General features: G+C 40.5%; 2 protein-coding genes across 2 annotated transcripts in view; one reads left to right on the top strand and one right to left on the bottom strand.

Moving 5' to 3' along the window:
• Positions 1–12,188, top strand: part of PIK3R4 (phosphoinositide-3-kinase regulatory subunit 4) — a 72,307-nt gene extending 60,119 nt beyond the window's left edge. The window contains exons 13-19 of the mRNA XM_065876274.1: positions 1,769–1,933; positions 4,701–4,912; positions 6,549–6,680; positions 9,537–9,637; positions 10,258–10,346; positions 10,652–10,760; positions 11,619–12,188. Of these exons, the coding sequence (XP_065732346.1) occupies positions 1,769–1,933; positions 4,701–4,912; positions 6,549–6,680; positions 9,537–9,637; positions 10,258–10,346; positions 10,652–10,760; positions 11,619–11,789 (979 nt within the window). The 3' untranslated portion in view covers positions 11,790–12,188. The remainder of the gene's footprint in view (positions 1–1,768; positions 1,934–4,700; positions 4,913–6,548; positions 6,681–9,536; positions 9,638–10,257; positions 10,347–10,651; positions 10,761–11,618) is intronic.
• A 3,491-nt stretch (positions 12,189–15,679) lies between these two features.
• The window catches only part of COL6A6 (collagen type VI alpha 6 chain), a 110,346-nt gene continuing 98,231 nt past the window's right edge, over positions 15,680–27,794 (bottom strand). Inside the window, exon 36 of the mRNA XM_065876694.1 lies at positions 15,680–15,896. Coding sequence (XP_065732766.1) covers positions 15,680–15,896 — 217 coding nt within the window. The remainder of the gene's footprint in view (positions 15,897–27,794) is intronic.

The following is a 27,794-nucleotide window of genomic DNA, read 5'->3' as shown; positions in this document are numbered from 1 at the left end:
GTCGGTCCTTCATACCTGTGGGTTCTGTAGATTCAGTCAGCCATGGATAGAATATTTTCTCTGGATATGGAACCCTTGGATACAGAGGGCTGCCTGTACGGACTAGAGCATTCACTGATTTTGGAATCCACTGGGGGTCCTGGAACCACTCCCCCAAGAATATGAAGGGGTAATTGTAGATTTCTCTCCAAATAGGACCAATATGTACACAAAAAATATTCCACATCATTAGGGAAATGTAAATCAAAACCACAGCGAGTTACCGCGTCACACCCACTAGAATGCTATAATCAAAAAGACAATAACAGTGCTGGAGAGGATGTGGAGAAATTGGCACCTTTGTACATTGCTGGTAGGAATGTAAAATGATGCAGCAACTTTGGAAAAAAGTTGGCAGTTTCTCAAATGCTAAACATAGATTTACCTTATGACCCTGCAGTTTCATTTATTCTGGGTATTCTAGCTATAAACCCAAGAGAGTTGAAAACATTTGTTCACATGAAAATCTATAAACGAGTGTTCATAGTAGCATTATTCATAAAAGCCAAAAAGTGGAAACCAGAATGTCTATCAGCTATTGAACAGATAAACAAATGTGGTGTATCCATACACTGGAATATTATTTTGGCACAAAAAGGGATGAAATACTGATGAATGCTACACCAGTCACTGAATTATACACTTTAAAATGTTGTACTTTATGGTCTACAAATTGTATTTCAGCAAAGCTGCTATTAACAAAAAGTGAACTAGAGAGGCATGATTAATTAAAAATATATAAAATATGATTCCATATTAATTTGAAAAGCAAATATGAATATATTGTAATATGTATAGAAAACTCTTTGGAAGGATATATAAGAAAATGTCAATAGTGTTCCTCTGGGTGGTAGAAGTATGGTTTTACTTTTCTGTATTTCAGTAATTTTTGTGTATTTAATATGTGTTAATTTGTATAATAAAATTAAATAAATTACAAAAGATAGAGATGAATAAATTTGGTGATTAGGGACTTGTGACCTTTTAGGGGAATGGCCCCTTAGAAGGCTGAGTATGCAGCCCTTGCAGGGGGCAGTGAAGGAGGGACTTTGTGGTGATGGGAGGCAGGCACCCTGTGTAGGTGAGGGTCAAGAAGTTTGGCAGTGAACTTAAGGAGGATAGGCAGCTTGAGAGGTCAATGTGTGAGAGAGGCTGAATATTATAATAATATTGTGCATTAATGAATGTTTTATGACTTATATGTTATTTACACTATGTCCCAGTTGCATAAATTGGGCAGTCTTTGTTTTGTAAATGAGTAAACTGAGATGCAGAACAGGTTAATGGTTTGACCTAGATCATATGGGTCGTCAGAAGTGGAACTCAGCCCTTTGATTCCAAAGCCAGTGCCTTTCCTGCTGTGCCAGGCTGCATCTGAGGGATTATAGAATAACTGCAGGGGTAAGAGTAGGGCTTAGGAATTGCAGAGAGGAAGGAGAACTGGGTCAGGGCCACAAGTATGGGAGTTCCAGCTGGAAAGGAGGATGGACAGTCTTTCTGTGATTGGAGAGAAGTGTGTGAAGGTGGCCATTAAAAAATATCAGAAGAAAAGGTGATTTTGTACCAGTGCTTTTGAGGGGGATGATTGTTTTTGTTATGAGGTCAAGGAGTGAAACAGACCTCAGAGTAGTACTTTTTGTTTGTTAACAGTCATGTGGCTATTTAATATCAGCAATAATAATACTCTTGTGGCTTTTCAGAAACGCAGTCTTACTTTTCTTTTGTGCAGGTCTATTCTTACGTATAGCCGAATTGGGGGACGTGTCAAGACACTCACATTCTGCCAGGGTTCCCAATACTTAGCCATAGCGTCTGATAATGGTGCTGTCCAGCTTCTTGGAATTGAGGCCTCTAAGCTGCCCAAGTCTCCTAAAATTCATCCTCTACAAAGCAGGTATCTGTCTATCTTTTGTGTTTTGTAAACTGCATTTAGTGTACTATAATTTAACCCTCCCTCTCTAATACAGTTTGGATCAACTGAGGACCTTTGAGAATTTACTTCTTTTTTTAAGCACATGAGATAAATAAAATTGTGTTTCCAACTCAAATCTATCACACATAGTTTCAGGAAACTATGTCTGCCTATTACTTTCTGCCAATTTGCCGAAAGGTCAGAAGGGCAGCTTTGAACTTGTGGCCCATCCCAGTCCGGAATCTGTCTGAATAACCTAATTATCAGTTACAGCTTCTGTCTCAACTCTGGCTGGCTGATTTGAAAATGTGAGTGTTCTTCATTAAAGAAAATTCAAGTGTTGTCAGCATTTTGTTACTTGGCATTAAAACCTCTGGAGGTGATGGGAACACAGAACAGAGGTTTTAGTCAGATGATTTGCTCATTTTAAAAACAAGGTCCTGGCTGGTTTTATCTGAGAATTTCCTCCATTTCTTATAAATTGTAGTTGCCTGTAGATTAAACACATGCAAGGTAAGATATTTAAGATCAAGCAGAATAATTTTTCAACTGACTAGTATGTGCTGCACAATGAAAATTCCAGAAACGAATAAGATGTGTTGTACTCTCTAAGAAACCACAGTCTAGTGGGAGAGACAGACCAGTGAACAGATGATTTCAGTGCAGTGTGACAGTGTGCCCTGTGACAGGGATGGGGGGCCAGCTTGCAGGTGGATAAGGAAGAAGGCCTGGAGGGGGTGACACCAGATGTAGCCAAAGCAGAGTAGTTGAGTAGGGTGGGGCAGATAAGTCAGACGTATATGCTATTCTGGAAAACATGAAGTTATAGGGAGGAAGACAGATCCATGGGTACCACAGCTTGGGGATAGGGGTAGGGGGTGACTACAAAGGGGCTGCACAAGATACATTTTGGGGTGTGGAGTTGTACTGTATGCTTCTGTGGTAGAAGATACATGAAATGGATTTGTCATAATGCATAGAACTGTATACCACAAAATGAATTTTACTGTATATAAGATTAAATAAAAAAAAGCCCGAAGCAACCAGGATATTGGGGGAGAGGTAGAGTACAGCCTATGGCAGTCAGTCTAACTGTTGTACAGATGAATCACATAGTCACGTGGAAGAGTAAGGGGAATAAAGGAGGCAGCTGAACAACTTGGGAAAACTGCAGGCTAATGACAAAAGGAGCCGAGCTCAAACGTTGTATTCTAGTTGGTTGTTTTTCACATGGTTATGGTTTAATAATTCCAAAATGACTTTATTTGTACACTAGGGTTGAATAAGTAAACGTATTATAGATCATGAGAGCCAGGTTTCTCACTGGAGGAAAGAAATTACAGACAAGGAAAGAGGGCTGGCTAGAATGGAGCCTGGTGCTGGATAGATATCAGTATGGACTCGATATCAGTATGACTCATGACATACATCTTTGTGTATGTGTATACACACATGTATATATACACACATGTACATGTAGACACACACAAATAGATACAGAAATAGAGTTGGGTCTGTGTGCATGAAGGTAGTATACAGAATATATTTCCTAGCTCTGGCCGTTGAGAGGTACTAGACACAGGGGCATCCCCATAGCGATGAGCACTTAGCTCATAGACCTTGGTTTTAAATGCCATTCTCTAATAAAAGGGACCAGGACTCCTTGAAAAACTGGTTGATTCCAGAGCCTGGGCAGGGAAAACACAAGATGCATCTGGAGCATCCTGTGATGCCAGAAGGTTAGGAAGTGGTCAGTAAGAGCACATTGCAAGGGCGTTTGAGCCAGCCTGACAGAGTGTCCCATGGCCAGACTTGGAGCAAGCTGAGCAACAAGAGGCAACGACTGTGTTGGGTCATAACTCAGAGGATAAAATAAATGTCCACAAGTCCATACTGACAGAGACGAGCTGACAAGAGAAATGGCAGCTTTTCTGTACAGAAGAATTCTAATAAGCGTGGAAGGACCAAGGGAAATAGAACACCACAGGCATGATTTGTCCACAGGTCCTAAAATTAGTGGACAAAAGTTTACACAGAAACAGGTTTTTGCATAGTCTGAAAAGAATTTCCCCTAAGTATAGAGTAGTTATAAATGGAAAAATAAAAAATAATAAGTTTACAGTGGAGGGTCCTGCCAGGCGCTACCTTAGCCACATGATCCAGGTGGACACCACTGGCATCACGTGCTGACGTCAGGTGCTCCCGTCTGTGCACTGAGACGAGCACGTCACACATGTGGCCTCCCTCCCAGTAAGGCACCAGCTCTGTTTGTGAGAACACATGACATGACATGACATTCAGAAATGTCAAGGTTGTGAAAGGACAGACTGAGGCGCTGTCATAGGTGGAGGAGATGAAGGAAACGCAGCAGCTAGATGCCAGGCGGTGTCTTGGTCTGGAGCGGTTAGGTCACTAGTGGGAAAACTGGTGAAATCCAACCATGTTTTGTATCTTATGGGTTACTGTACCAAGGTCAATTTCTTAGTTTTGATAAATGGTCTATGTTTATGTAAAGTGTTAGCGTGAGGGGAAGGTGAGCGAAGGATATACGGAAGTCTGTGTACTATTTTTGCAACTCTTCTGTAGTTCTAAAATAATTTTTTAAAAATGGTCAGCTATCATTGTCTTATGGGTCACAGAGTTTTTATTTCTTGACCATGGTTGGAATATAGATTCATCTTCAGTGGAGAAGGGTACTGTGTTTTTAGTGACTGGAAAAGTCTTTGCCTTTTGATGTGTGTCTCCTTAGAGTCCTAGACCAAAAGGAGGACGGCTGTGTGGTGGACATGCATCACTTCAACTCCGGGGCGCAGTCTGTGCTGGCCTACGCCACTGTGAACGGCGCTCTGGTGGGCTGGGACTTCAGGTCTTCCAGCAATGCCTGGACGCTGAGGCACGATCTTAAGTCAGGTCTCATCACTTCCTTTGCTGTGGACATCCACCAGTGCTGGCTCTGCATCGGTGAGCTGCCTTTCAAGTCCTTAACTGGGTCTGGATGCTACTGTCTGGAGTGGCCTTCTTAGGAAAGCTCTTTCCTTTTTCTTCATTGGTAATTTTCTCCCGTGTCCTTTCTTTTCCCCCCATAATTATTATGTTATAATCACTTGCATTTTATTTTTTTCATTAAAAAACAGATTTGATAAAGTGAAATCAATATTCCAACACATAAAACAATTTCCTCTGTCTCGTCATTCTTAAATGAGCCTCTTTATAATCATTATAGTGATCAGATTTGCTGGCATTTTCTTATTCTGCCAGGGAAGCAGCAGGCTTAGTTTATGGATGAAAGCATTTGAATTTGGGCACACTTGGTTTTAAATTCCATTAACCACTGGCAAGCTGCTTATTAACTCTTTTAGGTCATAGTATCCTCATTTTCAAATGGGGCTTATCCTTTCAAGGGCTGCTTAGAGGAGTCAGTGAGGTAGAAGCATCCAGCACAGGAGAAGAGCTAAACAGTGGTTTCTTGCCTGTGATTCCTCCCCACCCGCCTTTCCTCAAATGCTGAAGATGTACCCTGTGCTCTTGCTTGCTGCTTTCCTCTGTTTTAGTTTCACCTTTTTCTCTCCTAGGGCTTTGAACCTGCCCCTTTAGAAGGTACTAGAGTTTATTCATTCCCACTTGGCACTCTTTTTTCAGAAGAATTATAATCTGCTGCACTTGAATATTGGTTTCTGGATTCCCTAACTTGCATTTGTGACATTAAGTATCTTTATTTTTATATAGTTTTTATGAAATGTATTATTTTTTTGCCTTTTGTGTGACTAAACTGTACTGGTTTAGGAATATGTAATGCCAGGCCTAGAAGAGTAGCTATTACACACGTAAAAAATTAGCAAATGGCACTGGTGGCTCTCGGGGGCAGCCAGTACTGCTGTGACTATTTGAGCCATTGTCCTGGAGAGGGGCAGGGCGACAGAGGGACCCGCTGCCCCTTTTGTCTTTTCCCACCCCCATCTCTCCACTGGAACTGGAGACCAATCTCGGTGTTAGGGTGGACATTATTCTTTGGGATGGGGGGCCTTTTCTCTGTGGGGTTTAAGGTGCCATGGGCAGATATGCACGCATTCACCCCAGTTTCTACTGTGATTGGACACCCGTGCCTGTCTCCAGAACGTTTCGGAGAAAAGGGCACATGGAAATGATTGAAACTGATGATAGCTGCAAAGCTGCTACCACTTTGGGATTGGTAAAGTGATCACTGAATGCCAGTAAACCACCTCTGGTTATTTAAGGCAGCCTGAACATTTTGAGAAGACATAAAGATTCACTTTATGTCTTCTCTAGGCCTTCTGGGTTTTTTGTGGGCACTTTTGGCAGTTAGTAAGTGTCAGTAATTAATGAATCACTCGTTTTCACTTCACATCTGTTAGGCCGTTTTGTAGTAGCATCGTGCCAGTGCTTTGTATCTTTGGCGTAAGGCACTGTTTGACACTGGGGTTGGGGAGGGCAGCTTAGTGAAAACAAAGCCTTGTCTCCAAGTGGCTAAGCCAGGTTGAACGCACATCTGTACAGAGCTCGCAAATTACCACTTGATGACTGTAGCCTGCTGTGCTTTACCATGGGTGGTCACCTTCTGGACTTCTCTTCCCCTCAGGGACAAGCAGTGGTACCATGGCGTGTTGGGACATGCGGTTCCAGTTGCCCATTTCCAGTCACTGCCATCCTTCCAGGGCCCGCATCCGGCGCCTCTCCATGCACCCGCTGTACCAGTCCTGGGTGATCGCAGGTAAGAGGGAGGGCTGGCTCTCGGGGTTGGGGGCCCTTCTTGGAAAGTGCAGAACCCCCTGCTGCTTAGACTCATGTTCTTAGAGTTTTATTTTACATATGAGCCAAATGCTTGCTTTTGTTCAGTTCTGATTATGGAAGAAGTTCCCACCACTGATATCTCATTGTCATTTCTTACTTATGTTTCAGAATGATCTCATCAATCACACTACCACCTTCCATTCCTACCATCATTTCCTTTCCATTTATCTTCTTTCTCTTGTGTCCCCTATTTTTGCTAAAGTTCTCACCGTCTTCCTGGAAATCTTAAGTTAGAAGCCTTGAGTCATCCTTCTCAGCTGCCATTTCTGTTGAATTTCTTGCAAGCTTCCCTCCCTTTCTCTTGTTGGGCATTCAAATTTTCTTGTATGGATTCTCTGGCAAGACACTTGGGCAAGTCTTTGAAACTCATTTTCCTCAACGGTAAAACGTGGTTAAAAATACTTAGCTAGCAGAGGTTGTAAGAATTTCAGAAAACACATGTAACACACATAGCCTGGCATGCAAGGAGTGCTTGTTAAAGTGGTAGCTCTCGTTACTCTTATGTTTCCTCGCTGGTCCCCGTGCCTCTGGGCTCTTCCTGGTCCCTTCTCATCCACACAGTGCACCTCATGCGCTGCTCCTGTCAAGGTCATCACGCTGCCAGGTTCAATGGCCGTGACTTAGCCTGCGTCTTACGTGATTTGTCACTTGGTTGGTTGATCACTTCCTCTGTCTGAAACACTTTCCTCACCTGACTTTGAGGACATCACTCTCTTGGTTCTTCTGTTGATTGATTTGCTGATTCTTCCTCCTCTTCCTGCTTCTAAGCTGTAGCCGGCCTCAGGGCTCAATCTTGGTCTGAACCTCTTCTCCTTCTGCACTGGCTCCCTGTGTGAGCACATCCAGTCCCCCGCAAAATAGTACCAAATTTATTCAGGGTTTTATATGTGCCTATGTAAAGTCTTCCCTAAGATGTCTGATAGCCGACTGAAACCTGACCTGTCCATGCTGAACACTTGGCTCCTCTCCACCAGCTGCCCGCCCCGTATCACCTCCTTGAGGACCTGAGACCAGCCTGCTCTCCCTGCAGTGTTGTCCCAGGAAATGGCAGCATTCAGGCTCAAAGCTCAGGAGGAAGCCTGGCGTCGTCCTTTGTTCTTCTTTCTCTCTCATCCCACTTCCAGTCCATCAGCCAGTTGTACATGTTCTGTCTTAAAATATGTCCAGAATTGAGCACCTTTTACTATTTCCATCACTCTCCCCCTAGTCCAAACAGCCATAATCTCTTGTCCTTATTAGTGCAACATCCTTGTAACTCCCTGCTTTTATTCTTACCAAAGACTGTTCTTTCTTCTGCTCAGTACCTTCCAGTGGCTCTCAAATAACAGCCAAACTCCTCACCATGGCCCAGAGACTTTATGGGATCTGTCCCTGCTACCTCACTGACACTCTTGATCAGTCAGGGTTCCAACAGGAAACACATGGCATACCCAAGGTAGGATAATTTGAGGAGGACTTATTGTCAGAGGAACTATTTACAAAGGTGTGGGTGTGAGACATCGTAAAACACAGTGCAATAAAATAGGGCTCCAGCCACAGGGGCTTCCTGGCCTTTTCCTTGAACTAATCACATTCCTGCTTTGGGGCCTCTGCATTTTTGGGGGGTTGTTGTCACCACTAGGATGTAAGTTCTGTGAAAAAGGGATTTTTTTTGCATTATTTGCCTTCTTTTCCTCAGTGCCTAGGACAGTGACTGGTTCATAGTAAATGTTGTTGGTTCAATAAATATTAATGAAGGACTGAAGCCTGGGGTATTGTCACTATCCTGCTCAAAATTACTTTCGAGAAAGCCTCTCTCAGGCCTGCAGCTTCCATTCCCTAGAATCTTCCTTCCACTCTTCCTGTCAGATGTGCTCCAATCAGACCACAGCACCCAGACATGGGTGTGTGTGCTTTACTCCTTCCATCCTTTCTGCCTGAAGTGATCCATGTGCCACCTGTGTCTCCAGCCTCACTTGCTCTTTCCATCCCGGTGATGACATCTCCACGAGGTGGCCTTGATTCTCACCCACTGGATGTGACCTTTGCCTTCCTGAGTATAGGTGGAACTCTGCATTCTCTCTTTTTGTGCTCATTGTCTTATACTTTATTTTTTTTTCTTTCCTTCTAGACTGTAGGTTTCTTTTCTTTTAAAATAAATTTATTTATTTTATTTATTTACTTTTGGCTGTGTTGGGTCTTCGTGCTGCACGCAGGCTCTCTCTAGTTGTGGCGAGTGAGGGCTACTCTTCGTTGCGGTGCGTGAGATTCTCATCGCAGTGGCTTCTCTTGTTGCAGAGCATGGGCTCTAGGCACACGGGCTTCAGTAGTTATGGCACATGGGCTCAGTAGTTGTGGTTTGTGGGCTCTAGAGCACAGGCTCAGTAGTTGTGGCACGTGGGCTTAGTTGCTCCGTGGCATGTGGGATCTTCCTGGACCAGGGCTCGAACCTGTGTCTCCTGCATTGGCAGGCGGATTCTTAACCATTACACCACCAGGGAAGTCCTAGACTGTAGGTTTCTTGAGGGCAGAGTCTGTTTATGCTTTGCCTTTCCACCCTATACTTCTTTCCACTTGGCTGGACACCAGTAAATATTGACTAGTAGGCTATAAAAAACATTTCTTTTTTGCACTCCAGTGTGGTGGCAGGGTCACAGTATTATTTAAAAGTATTCGTGAGTGTTTCTTGCAGGATGGGAGAAAATGGAAATGGCTGTAGGCTGACTACCTCTACCAAGACATGAATCCCTAAGAGTGGAGACCTTGTCTGAGTAACGTTCTGGCCTGTTTCCCTCAGCTGTCCAGGGCAACAATGAAGTATCCATGTGGGACATGGAGACGGGTGACAGAAGGTTCACGCTCTGGGCCAGCGGTGCACCACCACTGTCTGAATTACAGGTTTGCTCCAGTTTTTATTATAAAGGCCAACATAATCTCCCACATCCCAAGCACTTTCAGGCATTTTGCCAAACATGATATTTGTTGGGCTTTTGGGTTATGTTTTAAATTTGGGTTTTTACTAAGTATTAGGTGGGCATTGCTACCGTGTGCTTTCCAGTTCCCGCTTACTGGTGTCTGCTTCTGTGGGTGTTTTGGTTGCCAGCTCCATAAGGTTTGTGATGTCTCTTTGGAACCCCAGTAAAATATGGGTTAATTAGGAAAAGCACAGATTAAAGCTTAGATCATTAAAAAAATGGAACATGACCCCTCATACACACTTTTTTAAGGGTGCTTTGTTGGGGCAGAAGGTAGGAAAGATTTTCTTCTCCTTTAGTTGGGGTCCTTCTCATCCCAAATAGAGAATTTTGGGAAGCTGAACAGGCTCTGCTTCTTCATTCAGGATGATATAGAGCAAATGCATTTTAAATTCCCAAAGAAAGAAGATCTAAGACATACGTGATCTGTCTCTAGTCTCTTCAGTTAACCACAGACAGCTGACTTGTCTCTAGAAACGGCTACATCCTTTATGGGCTACACTGGTGTCTGTTATTTGACTCTATTTCTTTATTTCCTTTAAGCCTTCTCCTCACAGTGTCCACGGTCTCTACTGTAGTCCTGCAGATGGGAACCCCATCCTGCTAACAGCTGGCTCAGACATGAAAATAAGGTACAGTAAAGACACTTGATATCCAGCACTTGAAAGGAGAAAGGTAGTAAAATGTGGATGAATACTGCGGTTACCACTAGGCGTTGCTTATTATAGATACCAGCAGTAGTGTGACGTTTAACGTCATCTGCTTCTTTCAGGGACAGCTGTTAATACTTCATTTGTAACTAATTTTAGGCTCTTCTAGAAGATTGTCTTTTCCTAATGCAGAAGAGAACAATATAGCATTGATGAGTGTCAGCCAGTAATCATTAGTCCCTCCCCTCCTCCTTTGAGATTATCACCAGTTGTTTCCTTTACCCCAGGTTTTGGGACCTGGCTTACCCAGAGAGGTCCTATGTCATTGCAGGAAGCACTAGTTCTTCATCTGTGTCCTACTACAGGAAAATCATTGAAGGCACCGAAGTCGTCCAGGTATAAGCAGTCTTTCTTTCAACTTTTTGTAGGAACAAAAACGGCTTTCATAAATGTCATGTTGATTCAAATAAATGGCTTGGCCAAGAGTGGCACTATTTCTTTGAATTTAAAAAATGTGTTTTATTTTCTCTTGACTTTTCTGTATTTTTTAAATTAACTTTTATTAAAGTAGAATGAACATAGAAAGTGCATGTGTAATTACACTGCTCAAAATAAGCACTTCAAATACTTGCCAAGTCCTTAAAACAACTTTATAAGGAAGTGCCTTTATTATTTTCCTTCTGCAAATGAGAAAGTTAAGCACAGCGAAATTGAACACGTCTAAGGTCACCCAGCTAGTAAGCAGCAGCGCTGGGACTCACACCTGGCTGGTGGGGCTCAAGAGCTTGTGTTCTTGAGTCAGGCAGAGGCTGCAGAGGAGATGACATACTTGCCAGTGCTGGGCCTGGTACGTGGTCAGTAAATGAGGGGCTTCCTTTGTCACAAGTAACAGTGAGCTTCAGAAGGGCTTGATTGTCTGACAGGTGTTTACATCCATATCCCGGTTGTCTCTGCCTCTCTGTTCTTTCCCTTTGTTCTTTGATGTTGACAGAGGTAATATGCACAGATTATTGGCCTATTTGTAAGTTTTCTGTATTTGTAAGTGGCTACTTGTGGTGTGGAGTCCAGTGACCGGAAACCTAGAACATCACTTTGTACTCTCTGCTCAGTGTCTTTGTGAAAGTGTGACTCCTTCATGGGAGAGCTAGCCTAAACAAGAAGAGTATTCCTCAGAAGCAGGAGGACAGACAGGTGGTAGAATGTGCTACAGCCTTTAACTTCTGCCTTTCTCCTTGACTTTTAACCACCAAACAGGAAATTCAGAATAAGCAGAAGGTGGGACCGAGTGATGATGCCCCTCGGAAGGGCCCAGAGTCTCTGCCTGTGGGTCACCACGACATCATCACAGATGTCGCCACGTTCCAGACGACACAGGGCTTCATTGTGACTGCTTCTAGAGATGGGATTGTTAAGGTTTGGAAATGAAAACTGAGTGATTTGTATAATGTGTAAAAATATATAAATATACTATAACTCAAGAGAAAAAGTATTTTTAGAGAACAGAGTGAACACAGATTCATTTGCTTAATTTTCAGAATCATGTCTGTTTCATGGTTAAACAAATCCCATGCAAGGTGGTTAAGGAAGTTGCTGGCATACTTGTGTATATCTTAGCTGGAATTAGCCAGAAAATAGTATCTGGGACTTTCTTACTGTATATATCACAGAGGTGAGGAATTTAAAATGCTAAGACTTAGGTGATCTCAGTTTACTTTGTATTAAAAAAGATGACTGAAAGTTGGTTGTAAGCTATTATAATGTAAACACATTTTTTGCTATTAAAAATGCTATTCAAACTAGCTAATAAACTGTATTCAAGCATCTTAAAGGGTTTTTGTTTGTTTTTGTTGGTGTTTTTAACAGTAAACATTAGCAGAAGAATAACCTCTCCAGCAGCACGTGTTCTGAAGACATGGACCCAGTGTTGCAGGGACTCAGTGAAAGAACTAGGCCTTATGTCCAGGTCTCTGGATTCTCAGTGTCATGCTTCCTGCTCTAGCCCATCTATCTTTCTTCCAGTTTTAGAGCTGGCCTTGTTAGATGTTTAACCCTGTAGACTTGATCCCCTGTGTGTCAGTTTCAGAGTAGTGTGTCTCTTCTTGGTCATCATTACTGTTTTTTATAGGCTCTACTATAAATTCTGAAACTTGGCCCATCAGCTTGCTTTTGTCCAGTGTATATTATTTATTAAATGCATGGAAAGAGAAAAATAAAAAGATTAAGCTGTTAAAAACATGCCCCAAATTTATATTTTTAAAAGACCAAAATTTGGTCTTTCCCACTAAAATAAACCCTTCAAAATTATCGATTATTGTTCACACAGGAACTTCTCATCCACATTTAATTGTCATCTGCTTGCAGAAGGGTTTATGGTGTTCAAAATATTTTAGTTTGAAATTAGCTACAGGAGTCTGTAAAACCAAGAAGTTGAACAGATAATCTGAGTCTAGGGAAAATACTTGTTTAAGAAATACTCCAAAAATTTAATTTGTATAATTACATAACTTAGTATGAGACATGATAGTTGCAGTGCATAGGATTCAACACACTTAGTGTTTAGACAAGTAAACAATAAAACTATCAGAAAACCCCATCATTCAGAGAGGTCCAGGTCAGGAGTGATGGACTCTGATGGGCCGGGGAGCTCAGTGGATCCATAGAATATGCAAATTTGACATTGGCGTTTTCATGTTGTAGTGCCTCTGTTTCCCTTAATGTGTGCTAAGACCATATTTATAGAGGTTCTAGCTACTAGGTCAGATTTAGAGTCTGCAGAGGTTGGGGGAAGTTTTTTTGTTTTTTTTTTTTGCGGTACGCGGGCCTCTCACTGTTGTGGCCTCTTCCGTCGTGGAGCACAGGCTCCGGATGCACAGGCTCGGCGGCCATGGCTCACGGGCCCAGCCGCTCCGCGGCATGTGGGATCTTCCCGGACCGGGCACGAACCCGAGTCCCCTATATCGGCAGGCGGACTCTCAACCGCTGCGCCACCAGGGAAGCCCGGGGGAAGTTTTTTGAGACATAAACTTGTTCTGAAAATGGGCCCCAAGCCTGGAGCCATTAGATAAGCCACAGACTGATAAACATGGGGAATGCTGAGGGAAGAGATGGAGTATGCTGATGGAGCTGTAATCCTTTTCCCCTTATCTTCCTACCACTCATTCTCCCCACTTAAAAATCCTCCCCCCGCAGCTTTATAAAGGTCATTTGGTTGAATTGTTACTGAGTATTACAATCTGACGCCACATTGAGTTTGCATTTCTTTTTGAATTCTGGGGGTTTTCTTTAACACGTTTGATTCATAGTTCAGTGCAGAGATAATAGAATAAATTGTCCTTTATAGTCAATTAATTTATAATTCTATATCAAGAACATCACTGCTTATTTGTGTGATTCTTGGTTTAAATAGGGTTTTGTTTAATTTATACTCAATTTATGGTACTTTCCCCTTTAAGAGGAAGAGGTAAATCATGGAAAATGTTAATATTAGCGATTAATATTTTTAAAAGGAACTTACTATTTAAACTATGCTTCAGACTCCTCACCTACTAATGACTAAAACGATGACCGAAAATGCTAAAATAATCTCATTCACCAAGGAAATATTTGTTTGGTGTACTTTACTTACCAGTGCTGAAAAGATAGACAAATAACATTTTAAAAGTATTTCCAACAATAAACAGAAGAAAGGAATTTTTGCTTAATCCAGAGTTAACCAGAAAAATCCCTTTTATTAAAATACCTCTTAAATATTGCTCATCAGTTTCCTGTACTTGAAACAAATTTTTCCTGAACTCCTAAGCACCATTTAGGATACATGAAGAAAGCTGATGTGCTTTATTCTTCTGTGTTACCTGAGTATGGATACAACCTTTTAACTCCTTGCTCTTTGGAGACATTGGGAGCTATTTCTATGGAGTTGCCTGGGTAAGGATGGCAGAAGTGATTTGTAAAAACACTGCAGATGGCTCTTTCCCAGGTTTTATGAAGAGAGGTGTAGAAAAGAAAGTCAGATGATACCTGCTGGTATTTGGTGTCCGTAACCCTGTGCCCCATGCATCCGCGCAGGGCCTCCCTCCCTTTCTGGAGAGTATGGCCATCTGTGCAGCCAGGCCACTACCACCAACTGTGGAGCCAGCTCTTAAAATTTGCCATTATGTCTAAATTAAGTATTGCTTCTTTGGTGTCTAGTTGTTGAAAACATTAGCCCTATCATAAGATTAAAAATCAGTTACGTGATCTGGATGGGAGTGAGGAGAAAGAGCCACCAGAGATGCACTTTGAATACCTTTCCTGGTTTCACTCTGATCTCTTTTCGCATCTCTGGCGCCTCCGCCCCCCCACCAATAAGGATTTGTAGATTAAGACATGGACACCTTTATCTTTTCCAAACTTGCTGTGCATTTAAGCTCTTTTTAGAGCTCTGCCCGTCCTCTTTGCTGCTGCTCACTATTTACTAAAGAGCTACCTGATGGGTAACTCAGAGCATGTTGTGTCTTTACTATTCTTGTCTAAAGAATACATGCATTAGTAAAAATAATAATAATAATAATGGGAAAGAAAGAATAAAAGTCTATCAAAATGGCCAGGCAGGAGGCTCTACATAATTTATGTTCTGGGCAAATATGAGTTTCTCGGTGAGTTAAGGAGGATTTGGAGCTGGGAAAAATTACTCTCTGTTTCTCACCTGTCCAAGCAAACAAACAACTGCACAAGGTGGAGGAAAGCTTCCCGCACAAGCCCATTGGCGATCCAGTCAGTCCAGACAGAGACCGGGGTGTGTTGAAATGGAGTCGTCGAGGAAGGTCAAATTTTCAAAGTTACGACATACAAACGGCATCAATTTCTAGGGTTAATGTTAGGATCTCCCAAAACATTAACCTTTGGTTAAATAGATGAGCATTAATCAGTCCTAAGCTGAGAAAGAAGGCTTGGTTTATAGAAAGTGGATTGTACGGAGACCTACAATTTAAAACTCATGAGTGTTGGCCCATGTATATACACATTATAACATTTAGCTTCAAATTACATCGCCATTAGACTTTTCAAAAGACTCCTTTTATTCTTCCATCTTTTAATGATAACAGTTCTTGAACATACCAGTCTCGGAATTATCAGGAATGGTCAAATAAATGGACAAGATATATCTTAATACCAGAGAGTGCAAGGGGTCAAGTTCTCTGATGACCCACCACCTGTGGCCACAAGGTCCTCCAAAGCGGACCTCGGATGCAGACAGAAATCCAAGTAAAAGTCGTCCAATGTTGTGTTCATGAATTTAGTTATTTAAGCCCAGAGTCTTACCATGCTTCCTGAGGCTAAACTCTTCGAGCACCTTTATCATGTTGTTTGGGAGCCGTTTTTATCACTCCTTTCCCACTTTTAAAGGTATGGGATGTGTTTCTCGTAAAATTTTGAACAGTATCATCTCTGCTGCCTCTTGCTATTCTTGACAGATATTTTTTATGTTGAAAGAATTTTGCCTTCTGTAATACATCTTCTTTGAGGGTAGCTTTCTGTGGTCCAGGAAGGAAGCTATACAATGAAAGAAAAGAAACCCCATAGAAGATAAATACCATTTCAACTGTAACAGATTCTATGTTAACCCGTCTTCCTAAATAATTGTGCACCCATTCCTTGTTGCATCCTTCCTTCAGGGTAAGTTTATTGAGATGATTCAATTGGGGATTCACACTGAACAGGTATATTAGAAGCTGATGAATAAGATACCTTGTCAAAATATGCAAAAGTATAATTTTAATAGGGAAGTTTCTTCTTCATGGAGTATATTTCACTCAGAACTTCATATGGTTGGCTCCTGTTTATTCAGATGTTGGTTCAAATGGTACCTCCTTAGAGACCACCAGATGTGTAGTTTTCCCAGTCCCAGTCACGCAGCACAACATGCTCTTATATTTTTCCTAACACTTATCACTATCTCATTTTTATTTACTTGTAAACTTTGTGATTTGTTCCCCCTTTTCCACCATCTCAGACAGAAAGTGTCATTAGACCATGTCTTGTCACCATAGTAACCCCAGGAACCTAGAGGAGTGCTTAGCACATGGTAGATACAAGTATTTGTTTAGTGAAAGCATCAATGAATGCCCCTTCTTCCCTCCCTTCCTCCCATCCATCCATCCATCCGTCCATCCAAATGTTCATGCTTTATGGAAGGCACTGTGTTAGGTACAGTGGGGGACGCAGAAATAGCGCCCAGTTTGGCAGGCACACAAGACGTTTTGTTGGGAGTCAAGAGTAACCCAACAATAAAGGGAAGCTGGGGTCAGACTCTGGGAGGCCTTGAATGCCAGACTGATGACAGGGAATCAGAAGCCAAGTGCTGACCAGAAGTCCTAGCCTGTCCAATCAAACTTTCTGTACTGATGGAAATGTCCTATGATCTGCACTGGCCAGTATGGCAGCCACTGGTCACATGCGGCTGTCGAGCACTTGAAACGTGGCTAGTGTGACCAAGAAGCTGAATTTTTAGTTTCATTTAGCTGAAAGCTAGTGGCTACTGTAGTGGACAGCACAGAAAGGGAGCCATTTCAGACCTCATCTCACAGGGAGGCAGTGGAAAGAGCCTTGGGTCCTGGAACATTCTTACATTCTAGGTCCTCTGTTACTAGCTGAGCAGCTCTGAGCGGATCACTTAACTAGAGGGAACCTTGTTCAGGTGTAAAATGAGGATGACAACCACCAATGTTGCTGTGAGCGACAATCGAAGTCCCATGGTGTCTGCTGGTTACAGATGAGGAGACTGAGTGTGAGGCTGCAGGAACGGCAGAGCTGAGGCTACAATCAACTCTTCTGATAGAGTCCCGTGTGACTTCCACTCAACTAGGTTTTTATCCAGGACACTATAGAGACCTATCAAGATATTTGGAATAAGAAAGTGAAATGATAAATATCATGCTGTCAGAAGCACCTGGATATGGGTGCAGAACCACAGGAGGGCAGGCGGCCTGGGGCAGAGGTTAAGCACATAAGCTCTTCCTAAAATTTTTAGAATAAGTGAGAGCCTGGTGGCATAAGAGAAACTAACTGAATTGTGGTCACCGGAAGAGTCATGAGAACTCCAAAATGTTGAGACTAGGAGGACAGTGGCAACGTTCACCATATTCACCATGATCCATTCCTTTGCATTTGGATTTTTCTGCTTTATCCAGCTATAAATCTGATCTGTCTCACAAAAACATCACTATTTAGAAAATGAGTAAGTAGAGGATGTAAAAAGAATTTAAAGTTACTCTGCTTTCCCCTTTCTCTCTCTGTCTTTGTCTCTGTCTCACACTCACTGCATATTCTTCTTTCGTGTATAATGAGAGCTGAGGGTAAGGGAGACATCAAACCAACCGAGAAGCCTAGCATTCACGTCACACAGACCCTGAGGCCTCCACACCTTATGTACTGTATGTCTGGGCTTCTGTCAGTGCTACCAGAGATGCACTACATTGATCAACAAACTCCTCCCAATCACCAAGAACAGCGGCCATGGCTAAATTCCAGTGCAAATACAATTTCCTTATACCTTCCCTATTTTGCTCTTTATATTTTCTTGTTAATTTCCAGACTAAATATTATGAACTCAAATCCTCCAAAGTTGTAACTGTATGCACAAGCTACGGCCCCACAGATGGTGAGGGGACATTGTTTCAGGTCTGGAACATACTGTTTCCATGGCTTGAGTTTATCTTGTCTATACTGGTCTCTCCCCTCCACCCTCATTCTCTTTCCCTTTGCATTGGCTCCTTTTTATAGTAAATTTAGTTAACTTTGTTGTCTTCCTCCCTCTTTGTTAAGAAGAAGTTGTTAAATTGGTAATTGCTTCTATAGCATTGCGTTGCTATTTTTTCCCCTCAAATATTTTTATTCTTAAAAGGGTTGAACATGATAAACACCACATCTCTGAATTTTCACCTTTTCCACTGTGTCATACATGGAGTTGGTATTGGAAAAGCATTTGATAAGAATCATTTGATTACTCTGGGAATCATACAGACTTTCTGCTTTTCTTTCTCCCATTCTATATTGTTCAGATGCTTCTTTGCTGATGGGTAACTTCGACAATACGTAATCAAGATAAAGAAACAGGAGTGAAATACCGTCCATTCATTTTGCAACGTGTGCCCAGCACCAGTAAAGCTTCTAGAAAGCAAGATGTGGCAACTCGGTAAAATGTGGTGGGTGGAACTAATTGTAGATTTCAATCCTCTGTGATCACAGATTCCTTCAACCATGCAGACAACCAGGAGTCAGCCCAGCTGCATTTATTAGTTGACTGGATGCACTGGAGTGGAAAATGCAGACAAGATTACTTTTATTTTGAGAATTCTTTTAATCTTAATATACATTTTTGTGTGTCTAGAAAACACACTTTGGAAAGCAGAATTACAACAGATGTATATTCATATGGCACTGGCGACTGTGTCCATTTTTACAATTCAATTGTTCCGGTTCTGGCCTGTCATCGCTTTCAAGTCTGGCATGAGTGCTTATCTGCCTGGATGAATAGGCAGGTGGCTTTCAGTCTTTCACTGTCTCTGAGTGGATCTAAGTGCTTACATAGAGGCTGCCCTGCAATCTCTCCTTCGTGGGCATGTCTCTTGCTTGTGGTTTGATTCAGTATCTTTTACCAGAGAAGAACAAGCTTTTACCTGTATATCTCAGAATCTGACAGTGGAATGATCTAATTCTCACGTGGCAAGTCATCCTATGTCCAGGCCTCTTGCCTCTGCATCCCTTCTGTTGAAGAGCTCAGGCAGGCAGTTTCAGAAGAAGCTGTGTGCTTGTTACCTTTTATTATAGTCTTTGGTTACTTAGAGAAGGCCTGGGGAGTCCCAGCCTAACACATGGTCAGGGAGTCACTGATGGCAGTGTGGATTTCATGACTCAATTCCTTATGCCCCAGCATTTCCTGACATTTCACCATTCCAGGTATGTGGGAGAATCTGAGCCTCCAGTGTATCTTAGGGCAATGTGCAGAAGTGGGAAGAAACACAGGGTGGGAATGGTTTTCAAAAAAGTCTTTAATTTGTATAGGCTGGTTCCCGCACCTGCCCTTGCAATTATCTGTAATATGTGGAGCCTGATCTACGTGCAAATTCGAAGCCTCTTTCCACGCTACCAGACACTTGCAGCAGGGGGAGCCCTGCTCCTCCTGGACTGACCGCACAGGCCGGTTTAGACACGACTTCAGAAGCATTTGCTGCTGGACAGTTCCCCTGCTTCTCAGCAAGGTGAGAGGCTTCTCGGAGCTTCTGAAGCTGGGGCTTCCGGGCCGTGGGGAGGGCCTTGGGCCCCATCACCACACAGGAATGCACACACTGCACAGTAGGAGGAGCCACACTGTCAGGAGCATCTGTCTAAGTGTGATTCTCAGGGGCTGGGGCACTCTGATTTCAGTCAGATGTGGGGCACGTATGCACGTGTTAGCATGATTTACGCTGAAACAACCACCAAAAAACCCCTCTCCTAACTGATTTCAATTATTTTTAATTAAAAAGTAAGTAATATTCGTACATGCAAAGGCTATGATATATATGTATATTATTATTTTAAAATAACTTCTGCCTTTGTTGCTGATAAATTTTTTTTAATTAAGATATTTTAAAAAGTAAATTCTCTTATTCCATTCTTTGGGTATATTCTATATTTTTCTATAACATTGCTTTAAAATATTTATTTATTTTTTTAAATTAAAAAGCAGTTTTTACATCTTTAAAAAAATTGAAGTATAGTTAATTTACAATATTGTGTTAATTTCTGGTTTTTTAATTGTATTTTTTTATTGAAGTATTTAAAAAATTTTAGTATATATATTTTTTCTATTACACCTTAAGAGCAATGTTTAGCTCATTAGCTTTTAGAGTTTAAAAAATTTCCCTAACGTACTATGGAAAACACTATGGAGGTTCCTCAAAAAATTAAAAATAGAACTGCTATATGATCCAGCAATTCCACTTCTTGGTTATTTGCCTGAAGAAAATGAAAACACTAATTTGAAAAGATATATGCACCCCTATGTTCATTGCAGCAAAATTCACAATAACCAAGATATAGAAGCAAACTATGTATCCATCTACAGATGAATGGATAAAGAAGATGTGGTGTATATAGACACAATGGAATACTACTCAGCCACAAAAAAGAATGAAATAATGTTATTTATAATATGGATGGACCTAGAGGGTATTATGCTAAGTGAAATATGTCAGACAAACACCGTATGATTTAACTTATATGTGGAATCTAACAAACAAAACCTGCAGAAACAGATTCCTTGATACAGAGAACAAACTGGTGGTTGCTAGAGAGGAAGGGAAGGGAGGATGGGCGAAACAGGTGAAGGGGATTAAGAGGCGCGCACTTCCAGTTATAAATAAGTCATGGGATGAAATATACAGAATAGGGAATATAGTGAGTAACAGTGTAACAATTTTAAATGGGGATAGATGGTAACTAGACTTATGGTGATCATCTAGTAATGTATATAAATGTTGACTCACTATGTTGTACACTTGAAACTAATATAACATTGTATGCCAATTAAAAAAATTTCCCTAACATAAGAAATAAAACTATAAACTTTCCTAAACTATGAATTCTGAAGCATCCCACAAGTTTTGGCATGTAATATTTGATTATTATACAGTTCTAAGTATTTTTAAGTTTTCACTATGATTTTTGTTTCATTAGTTATTTAGAAATGTGATTTTGATTAAAAAACATATGGGCTTAAAAAATATTGTTTGTATTAATTTCTAACTTAATTGCACTGTGATCAATTGGACTGTATGAAGCCAGTTCTTAGAAATTTGTTGACACTTGATTTATAAGCTAAAAACTGCACAATGAACCCCTGTACACCCTCCACGCTGATGCAACAGTTGTTAATGTTCCGTGTGTTCAGAAGAATGTCTCATTCTTCTGTGCAGGATTCTATACGAGTCTATTAAATCAAGCTTGTTACTTATGATTAAATCTTTATATCTTTAATTTTTGTCTGCTTGACCTAACAGTATTCAAACTGATGTAGCGACATCTCCAACTCTGATTTTTTTTTTGGCAGTATGTGGGCCTCTCACTGTTGTGGCCTCTCCCGTTGCGGAGCACAGGGTCCGGACACGCAGGCTCAGCAGCCATGGCTCACAGGCCCAGCCGCTCTGTGGCATAGGGGATCTTCCCAGACCAGGGCACGAACCTGTGTCCCCCACATCGGCAGGCGGACTCTCAACCACTGCGCCACCAGGGAAGCCCTCTGATGATATTTTGATGCCAATTTCTCCCTTTTCAATTTCCACATTGTATATTTCAAAATTATTTTATGACCCTCTTATAAATTTAGAATTGTTGTATCTTCTTCATGAATTAAACACTTATCATCATGTGCTGACCGCTTTATCTCTACAAAATGGTTTTGTTTAAGAGCATATTTTATAGGACTCACTTCACTTAGAAACTAATACAACATAGTAAATCAACTATACTTCAATAAAATAAAAAAAATTTAGGTATATTTTATCTGATATTAATATAGCTTTTCCAGTTTTCTTTTTAAAATATTTGCCTGTTATACTTTTTCCCCATGATTTTACTTTCAACTTTTCCATGTCCTCATTTTGTAGCTGTGTCTCTTGAAAACAGTTATACCTGGATTTTATTTTGTTTTCTTAAATCCGTCACTCTCTAACTGGAACTGGCACGCTTAGTCTGTACATTTTTGTTATAATTACTGATATATAGAACTGGGTTGGATTCTGCTGTCTTACTTTGTGCCTACCACTTGTCCTTTTTTTCTGTTCTTGCTTTTTTATTTAAAAAATATTACATTATTGTTTGCTTTTCTTCCATTTTCCCTTACTACATTTCGGGTAGTGAGCTACTTTTTATTTTTTTTCATGTGTGCCCCCCAAATTTTAATGTATTTTTTTAACATCTATATTGGAGTATAATTGCTTTACAATGGTGTGTTCGTTTCTGCTTTATAACAAAGAGAATCAGTTATACATATACATATATCGCCACATCTCTTCCCTCTTGCGTCTCCCTCTCACCCTCCCTAACCCACCCCTCTGGGTGGTCACAAAGCACCGAGCTGATCTCCCTGTGCTATGCGGCTGCTTCCCACTAGCTATCTATTTTACGTTTGGTAGTGTATATATGTCCATGCCACTCTCTCACTTTGTCACAGCTTACCCTTCCCCCTCCCCATATCCTCAAGTCCATTCTCTAGTAGGTCTGTGTCTTTATTGCCATCTTACCCCTAGGTTCTTCATGACCTTTCTTTTTTCTTAGATTCCATATATATGTGTTAGCATACGGTATTTGTTTTTCTCTTTCTGACTTACTTCACTCTGTATGACAGACTCTAGGTCCATCCACCTCACTACAAATAACTTAATTTCGTTTCTTTTTATGGCTGAGTAATATTCCATTGTATATCTGTGCCACATCTTCTTTATCCATTCATCTGTTGATGGACACTTAGGTTGCTTCCATGTCTAGCTATTGTAAATAGAGCTGCAATGAACATTGTGGTTCATGACTCTTTTTGAATTATGGTTTTCTCAGGGTATATGCCCAGTACTGGGATTGCTAGGTCGTATGGTAGTTCTATTTTTAGTTTTTTGAGGAACCTCCATAATGTTCTCCATAGTGGCTGTATCAATTTACATTCCCACCAACAGTGCAAGAGGGTTCCCTTTTCTCCACACCCTCTCCAGCATTTATTGTTTGTAGATTTTTTGATGATGGCCATTCTGTCTGGTGTGAGGTGACACCTCATTGTAGTTTTGATTTGCATTTCTCTAAAGATTAGTGCTGTTGAGCATCCTTTCATGTGTTTGTTGTCAACCTGTATATCTTCTTTGGAGAAATGTCTGTTTAGGTCTCCTGCCCATTTTGGGTTTGGGTTTTTTGTTTTTCTGATATTGAGCTGCATGAGCTGCTTGTAAATTTTGGAGATTAGTCCTTTGTCAGTTGCTTCATTTGCAAATGTTTTCTCCCATTCTGAGGGTTGTCTTTTCACCTTGTTTATGTTTTTTCTTTGCTGTGCAAAAGCTTTTAAGTTTCATTAGGTCCCATTTGTTTATTTTTGTTTTTATTTCAGTTTCTCTAGGAAATGGGTCAAAAAGGATCTTGCTGTGATTTATGTCATAGAGTGTTCTGCCTATGTTTTCCTGTAAGAGTTTGATAGTGTCTGGCCTTACATTTAGGTCTTTAATCCATTTTGAGTTTATTTTTGTTATGGTGTTAGGGAGTGTTCAAACTTCATTCTTTTACATGTAACTGTCCAGTTTTCCCAGCACAACTTATTGAAGAGGCTGTCTTTTCTCCATTGTATATCCTTGCCTCCTTTATCAAAGATAAGGTGACCATATGTGCATGGGTTTATCTCTGTGCTTTTATCCTGTTCCATTGATCTATATTTCTGTTTTTGTGCCCGTACCATGCTGTCTTGATTACTTTAGCTCTGTATAATAGTCTGAAGTTTGGGAACCTGATTCCTCCAGCTCCGTTTTTCTTTCTCAAGATTGCTTTTTCTATTCGGGGTCTTTTGTGTTTCCATACAACCTGTGAAATTTTTTGTTTTAGTTCTGTGGAAAATGCCATTGGTACTTTGATAGGGATTGCACTGAATCTGTAGGTTGCTCGGGGTAGTATAGTCATTTTCACAATATTGATTCTTCCAATCCAAGAACATGGTATATCTCTCCCTCTGTTTGTATCATCTTTAATTTCTTTCATCAGTGTCTTATAGTTTTCTCCATACAGGTCTTTTGTGTCCTTAGGTAGGTTTATTCCTAGGTATTCGATTATTTTTGTTGCAGTGGTAAATGGGAGTGTTTCCTTAATTTCTCTTTCAGATTGTTCATCATTAGTGTATAGGAATGCAAGAGATTTCTGTGCATTAATTTTGTATCCTGCTACTTTACCAAATTCATTGATTAGCTATAGTAGTTTTCTGGTGGCATTTTTAGGATTCTCTATGTATAGTATCATGTCATCTGCAAACAGTGACAGCTTTACTTCTTCTTTTCGGATTTGGATTCCTTTTGTTTCTTTTTCTTCTCTGATTGCTGTGGCTAAAACTTCCAAAACTATGTTGAATAAGAGTGGTGAGAGTGGGCAACCTTGTCTTGTTCCTGATCTTAGAGGAATTGGTTTCAGTTTCCACCATTGAGAACGATGTTGGCTGTGGGTTTGTCATATATGGCCTTTATTATGTTGAGGTGGCTTCCTTCTCTGCCTGCTTTCTGGAGAGTTTTTTATCATATATCATAAATGGGTGTTGAATTTTGTCAAAAGCTTTTTCTGCATCTATTGAGATGATCATATGTTTTTTCACCTTCAGTTTGTTAATATGGTGTATCACATTGATTGATTTGCATATATTGAAGAATTCTTTCATTCCTGAGATAAACCCCACTTGATCATGGTGTATGATCCTTTTAATGTGCTGTTGGATTCTGTTTGCCAGTATTTTGTTGAGGATTTTTGCATCTATGTTCATCAGTGATATCGGCCTGTAGTTTTCTTTGTGGCATCTTGGTCTGGTTTTGGTATCAGGGTGATGGTGGCCTCCTAGAATGAGTTTGGGAGAATTCCTCCCTCTGCTATATTTTGGAAGAATTTGAGAAGGATAGGTGTTAGCTCTTCTCTAAATGTTTGATAGAATTCGCCTGTGAAGTCATTTGGTCCTGGGCTTTTGTTTGTTGGAAGATTTTTAATCACAGTTTTAATTTCACTGCTTGTGATTGGTCTGCTTATATTTCTTCCTGGTTCAGTCCCGGAAGGTTGTGCTTTTCTAAGAATTTTTCCATTTCTTCCAAATTGTCCATTTTATTGGCATATAGTTGCTTAATCTCTCATGCCCCTTTGTATTTCTGCAGTGTCAATTGTTACTTCTCCTTTGTTATTTCTAATTCTATTGGTTTGAGTCTTCTCCCTTTTTTTTCTTTTTTGATCAGTCTGGCTAATGGTTTATCAATTTTGTTTATCTTCTCAAAGAACCAGGTTTTAGTTTTATTAATATTTGCTATTGTTTTCTTCATTTCTTTTTCAGTTATTTCTGATCTGATCTTTATGATTTCTTTCCTTCTGCTAAGTTTGGGGATTTTTTGTCCTTCTTTCTCTAATTGTTTTAGGTGTAAGGTTAGGTTGTTTATTTGAGATGTTTCTTGTTTCTTGGGTAGGCTTGTATTGCTGTACTTCCCTCTTAGAACTGCTTTTGCTGCATCCCGTAGGTTTTCGGTTGCCGTGTTTTCATTGTCATTTGTTTCTGGGTATTTTTTGATTTCCTCTTTCATTTCTTCAGTGATCTCTTGGTTATTTAGTAGTGTACTGTTTAGCCTCCATGTGTTTGTATTTTTTACAGAATTTTTCCTGTAACTGATATCTAGTCTCATAGAATTGTGGTCGAAAAAGATACTTGATACGATTTCAATTTTCTTAAATTTACCAAGGCTTGACTTATGACCCAAGATATGATCTATCCTGGTCAATGTTCCATGAGCACTTGAGAAGAAAGTGTATTCTATTGTTTTTGGATGGAATGTCCTGTAAATGTCAATTAAGTCCATCTTGTTTAATGTGTCATTTAAAGCTTGTGTTTCCTTATATATTTCATTTTGGAGGATGTGTCCATTGGTGAAAATGGGGTGTTAATGTCCCCTAGTATGATTGTGTTACTGTCGATTTCCCCTTTTATGGCTGTTTGCATTTGCCTTATGTGTTGAGGTGCTCTTATGTTGGGTGCATAAATATTTACAATTATTATATATTCTTCTTGGATTGATCCCTTGATCATTATGTAGTGTCCTTCTTTGTCTATTGTAATAGTCTTTATTTTAAAGTCTATTTTGTCTCATGAATATTGCCACTCCATCTTTGTTTTGATTTCCATTTTCATGAATATCTTTTCCATCCCCTCACTTTCAGTCTGTATGTGTCCCTAGGCCTGAAGTGCGTCTCTTGTAGACAGCATGTATACAGGTCTTGTTTTTGTATCCATTCAGCCAGTCTATGTCTTTTGGTTAGATCATTTAATCCGTTTACATTTAAGGTAGTTATCGATATGTATGTTCTTAATGTATTTTTAAAAGAGTCTTCAACAGCCTAACCACCAGCCCAAACAACACAAATTCCTAGAACACTTTAAGTCCATTCATTCCCCATGACATATTATTGCCCCTTTTTCCAATGCTGTCTTTTTTCCCTTTAAAACTCAAGGCTTCATTTTTTAATAACAAAAGATAATTTTATTGTTCACTGTCTTTTCTCATGTTTAAATAATTAATATTTATTAATACTTATATTTATAGTCTTAGTACAACTTGTTTTTTCTGTTAAAGCCACCAAGGGCCAAATGTTTTATTTTCATAGCTTTTTAAACAAGTACAGCTTTTTGGTAACCCTACAAATTTGATATGACTATAATTTAAAAGTACAACACTTATTTAAATTTACCTAAATATTGACAATTTTTTTATCATCTACTATTCTTGCATCACAGTCCTTCCTTCTGTGGTCTTTATTTTCCTTAAGGTACCTTTTTTTTTTTTTAACCTGGGCCCCCTGCATTAGGAGTGCAGAGTCTTTTTAAAAATTAATTAATTAATTAATTAGGCTGCATTGGGTCTTAGTTGCGGCATGCGGGACCTTCACTGTGGCGCCTGGGCTTCTCTCTAGTTGTGATGCACGGGCTCCAGAGTGCGTGGGCTCAGTAGTTGCGGTGTGTGGACTTAGTTGCCCCGTGGCCTGTAGGATCTTAGTTCCCCTACCAGGGATCTAATCTATGTCCTCTGCATTGGAAGGCAATTCTTAACCACTAGACCACCAGGGAAGTCCCTGAAGTACATACTTTAGAAGTTCCTTTAGCAAAGGTCTTTTTGTGATGAACTATTGTTTTTGTCTTTCTAAATTGTCTTTGTTTCACCATTTTTATTTTTTATAAATTTATTTATTTTTGGCTGCATTGGGTCTTTGTTGCTGCACGCAGGCTTTCTTTAGTTGCAGTGAGCTGGGGCTACTCTTCGTTGTGGTGTGCAGGCTTCTCATTGCGGCGGCTTCTCTTATTGCAGCGCACGGGCTCTAAGTGCGAGGGCTTCAGTAGTTGTGGTGCATGGGCTCAGTAGTGGTGTGTGGGCTTAGTTTCTCCACGGCACGTGGGATCTTCCTGGACCAGGGCTCGAACCTGTGTCCCCTGCATTGGTAGGCAGATTCTTAACCACTGTACCACCAGGGAAACCCTCATTATTTTTGAAAGACAGGTTTTCTAAGTTGGCAAATTTTTTTTCCTACTATTTAAAATGTTCTCAATAGTTTTGTGGCTTCTACTACTGCTACTGATTATTCAGCTGCCAGCCTAATTATAGTTTCTCTGCAGATGTCCTACTCTTTATTTCTGGCTGCTTTTAAGTTTTCTTC

Source organism: Phocoena phocoena, chromosome 4 (genome assembly GCF_963924675.1).
Source record: "Phocoena phocoena chromosome 4, mPhoPho1.1, whole genome shotgun sequence".
Lineage (NCBI taxonomy): Eukaryota > Metazoa > Chordata > Mammalia > Artiodactyla > Phocoenidae > Phocoena > Phocoena phocoena.
Note: the sequence above shows the minus strand (reverse complement) of the source record. Positions and strands in the feature narration are given on the sequence as shown.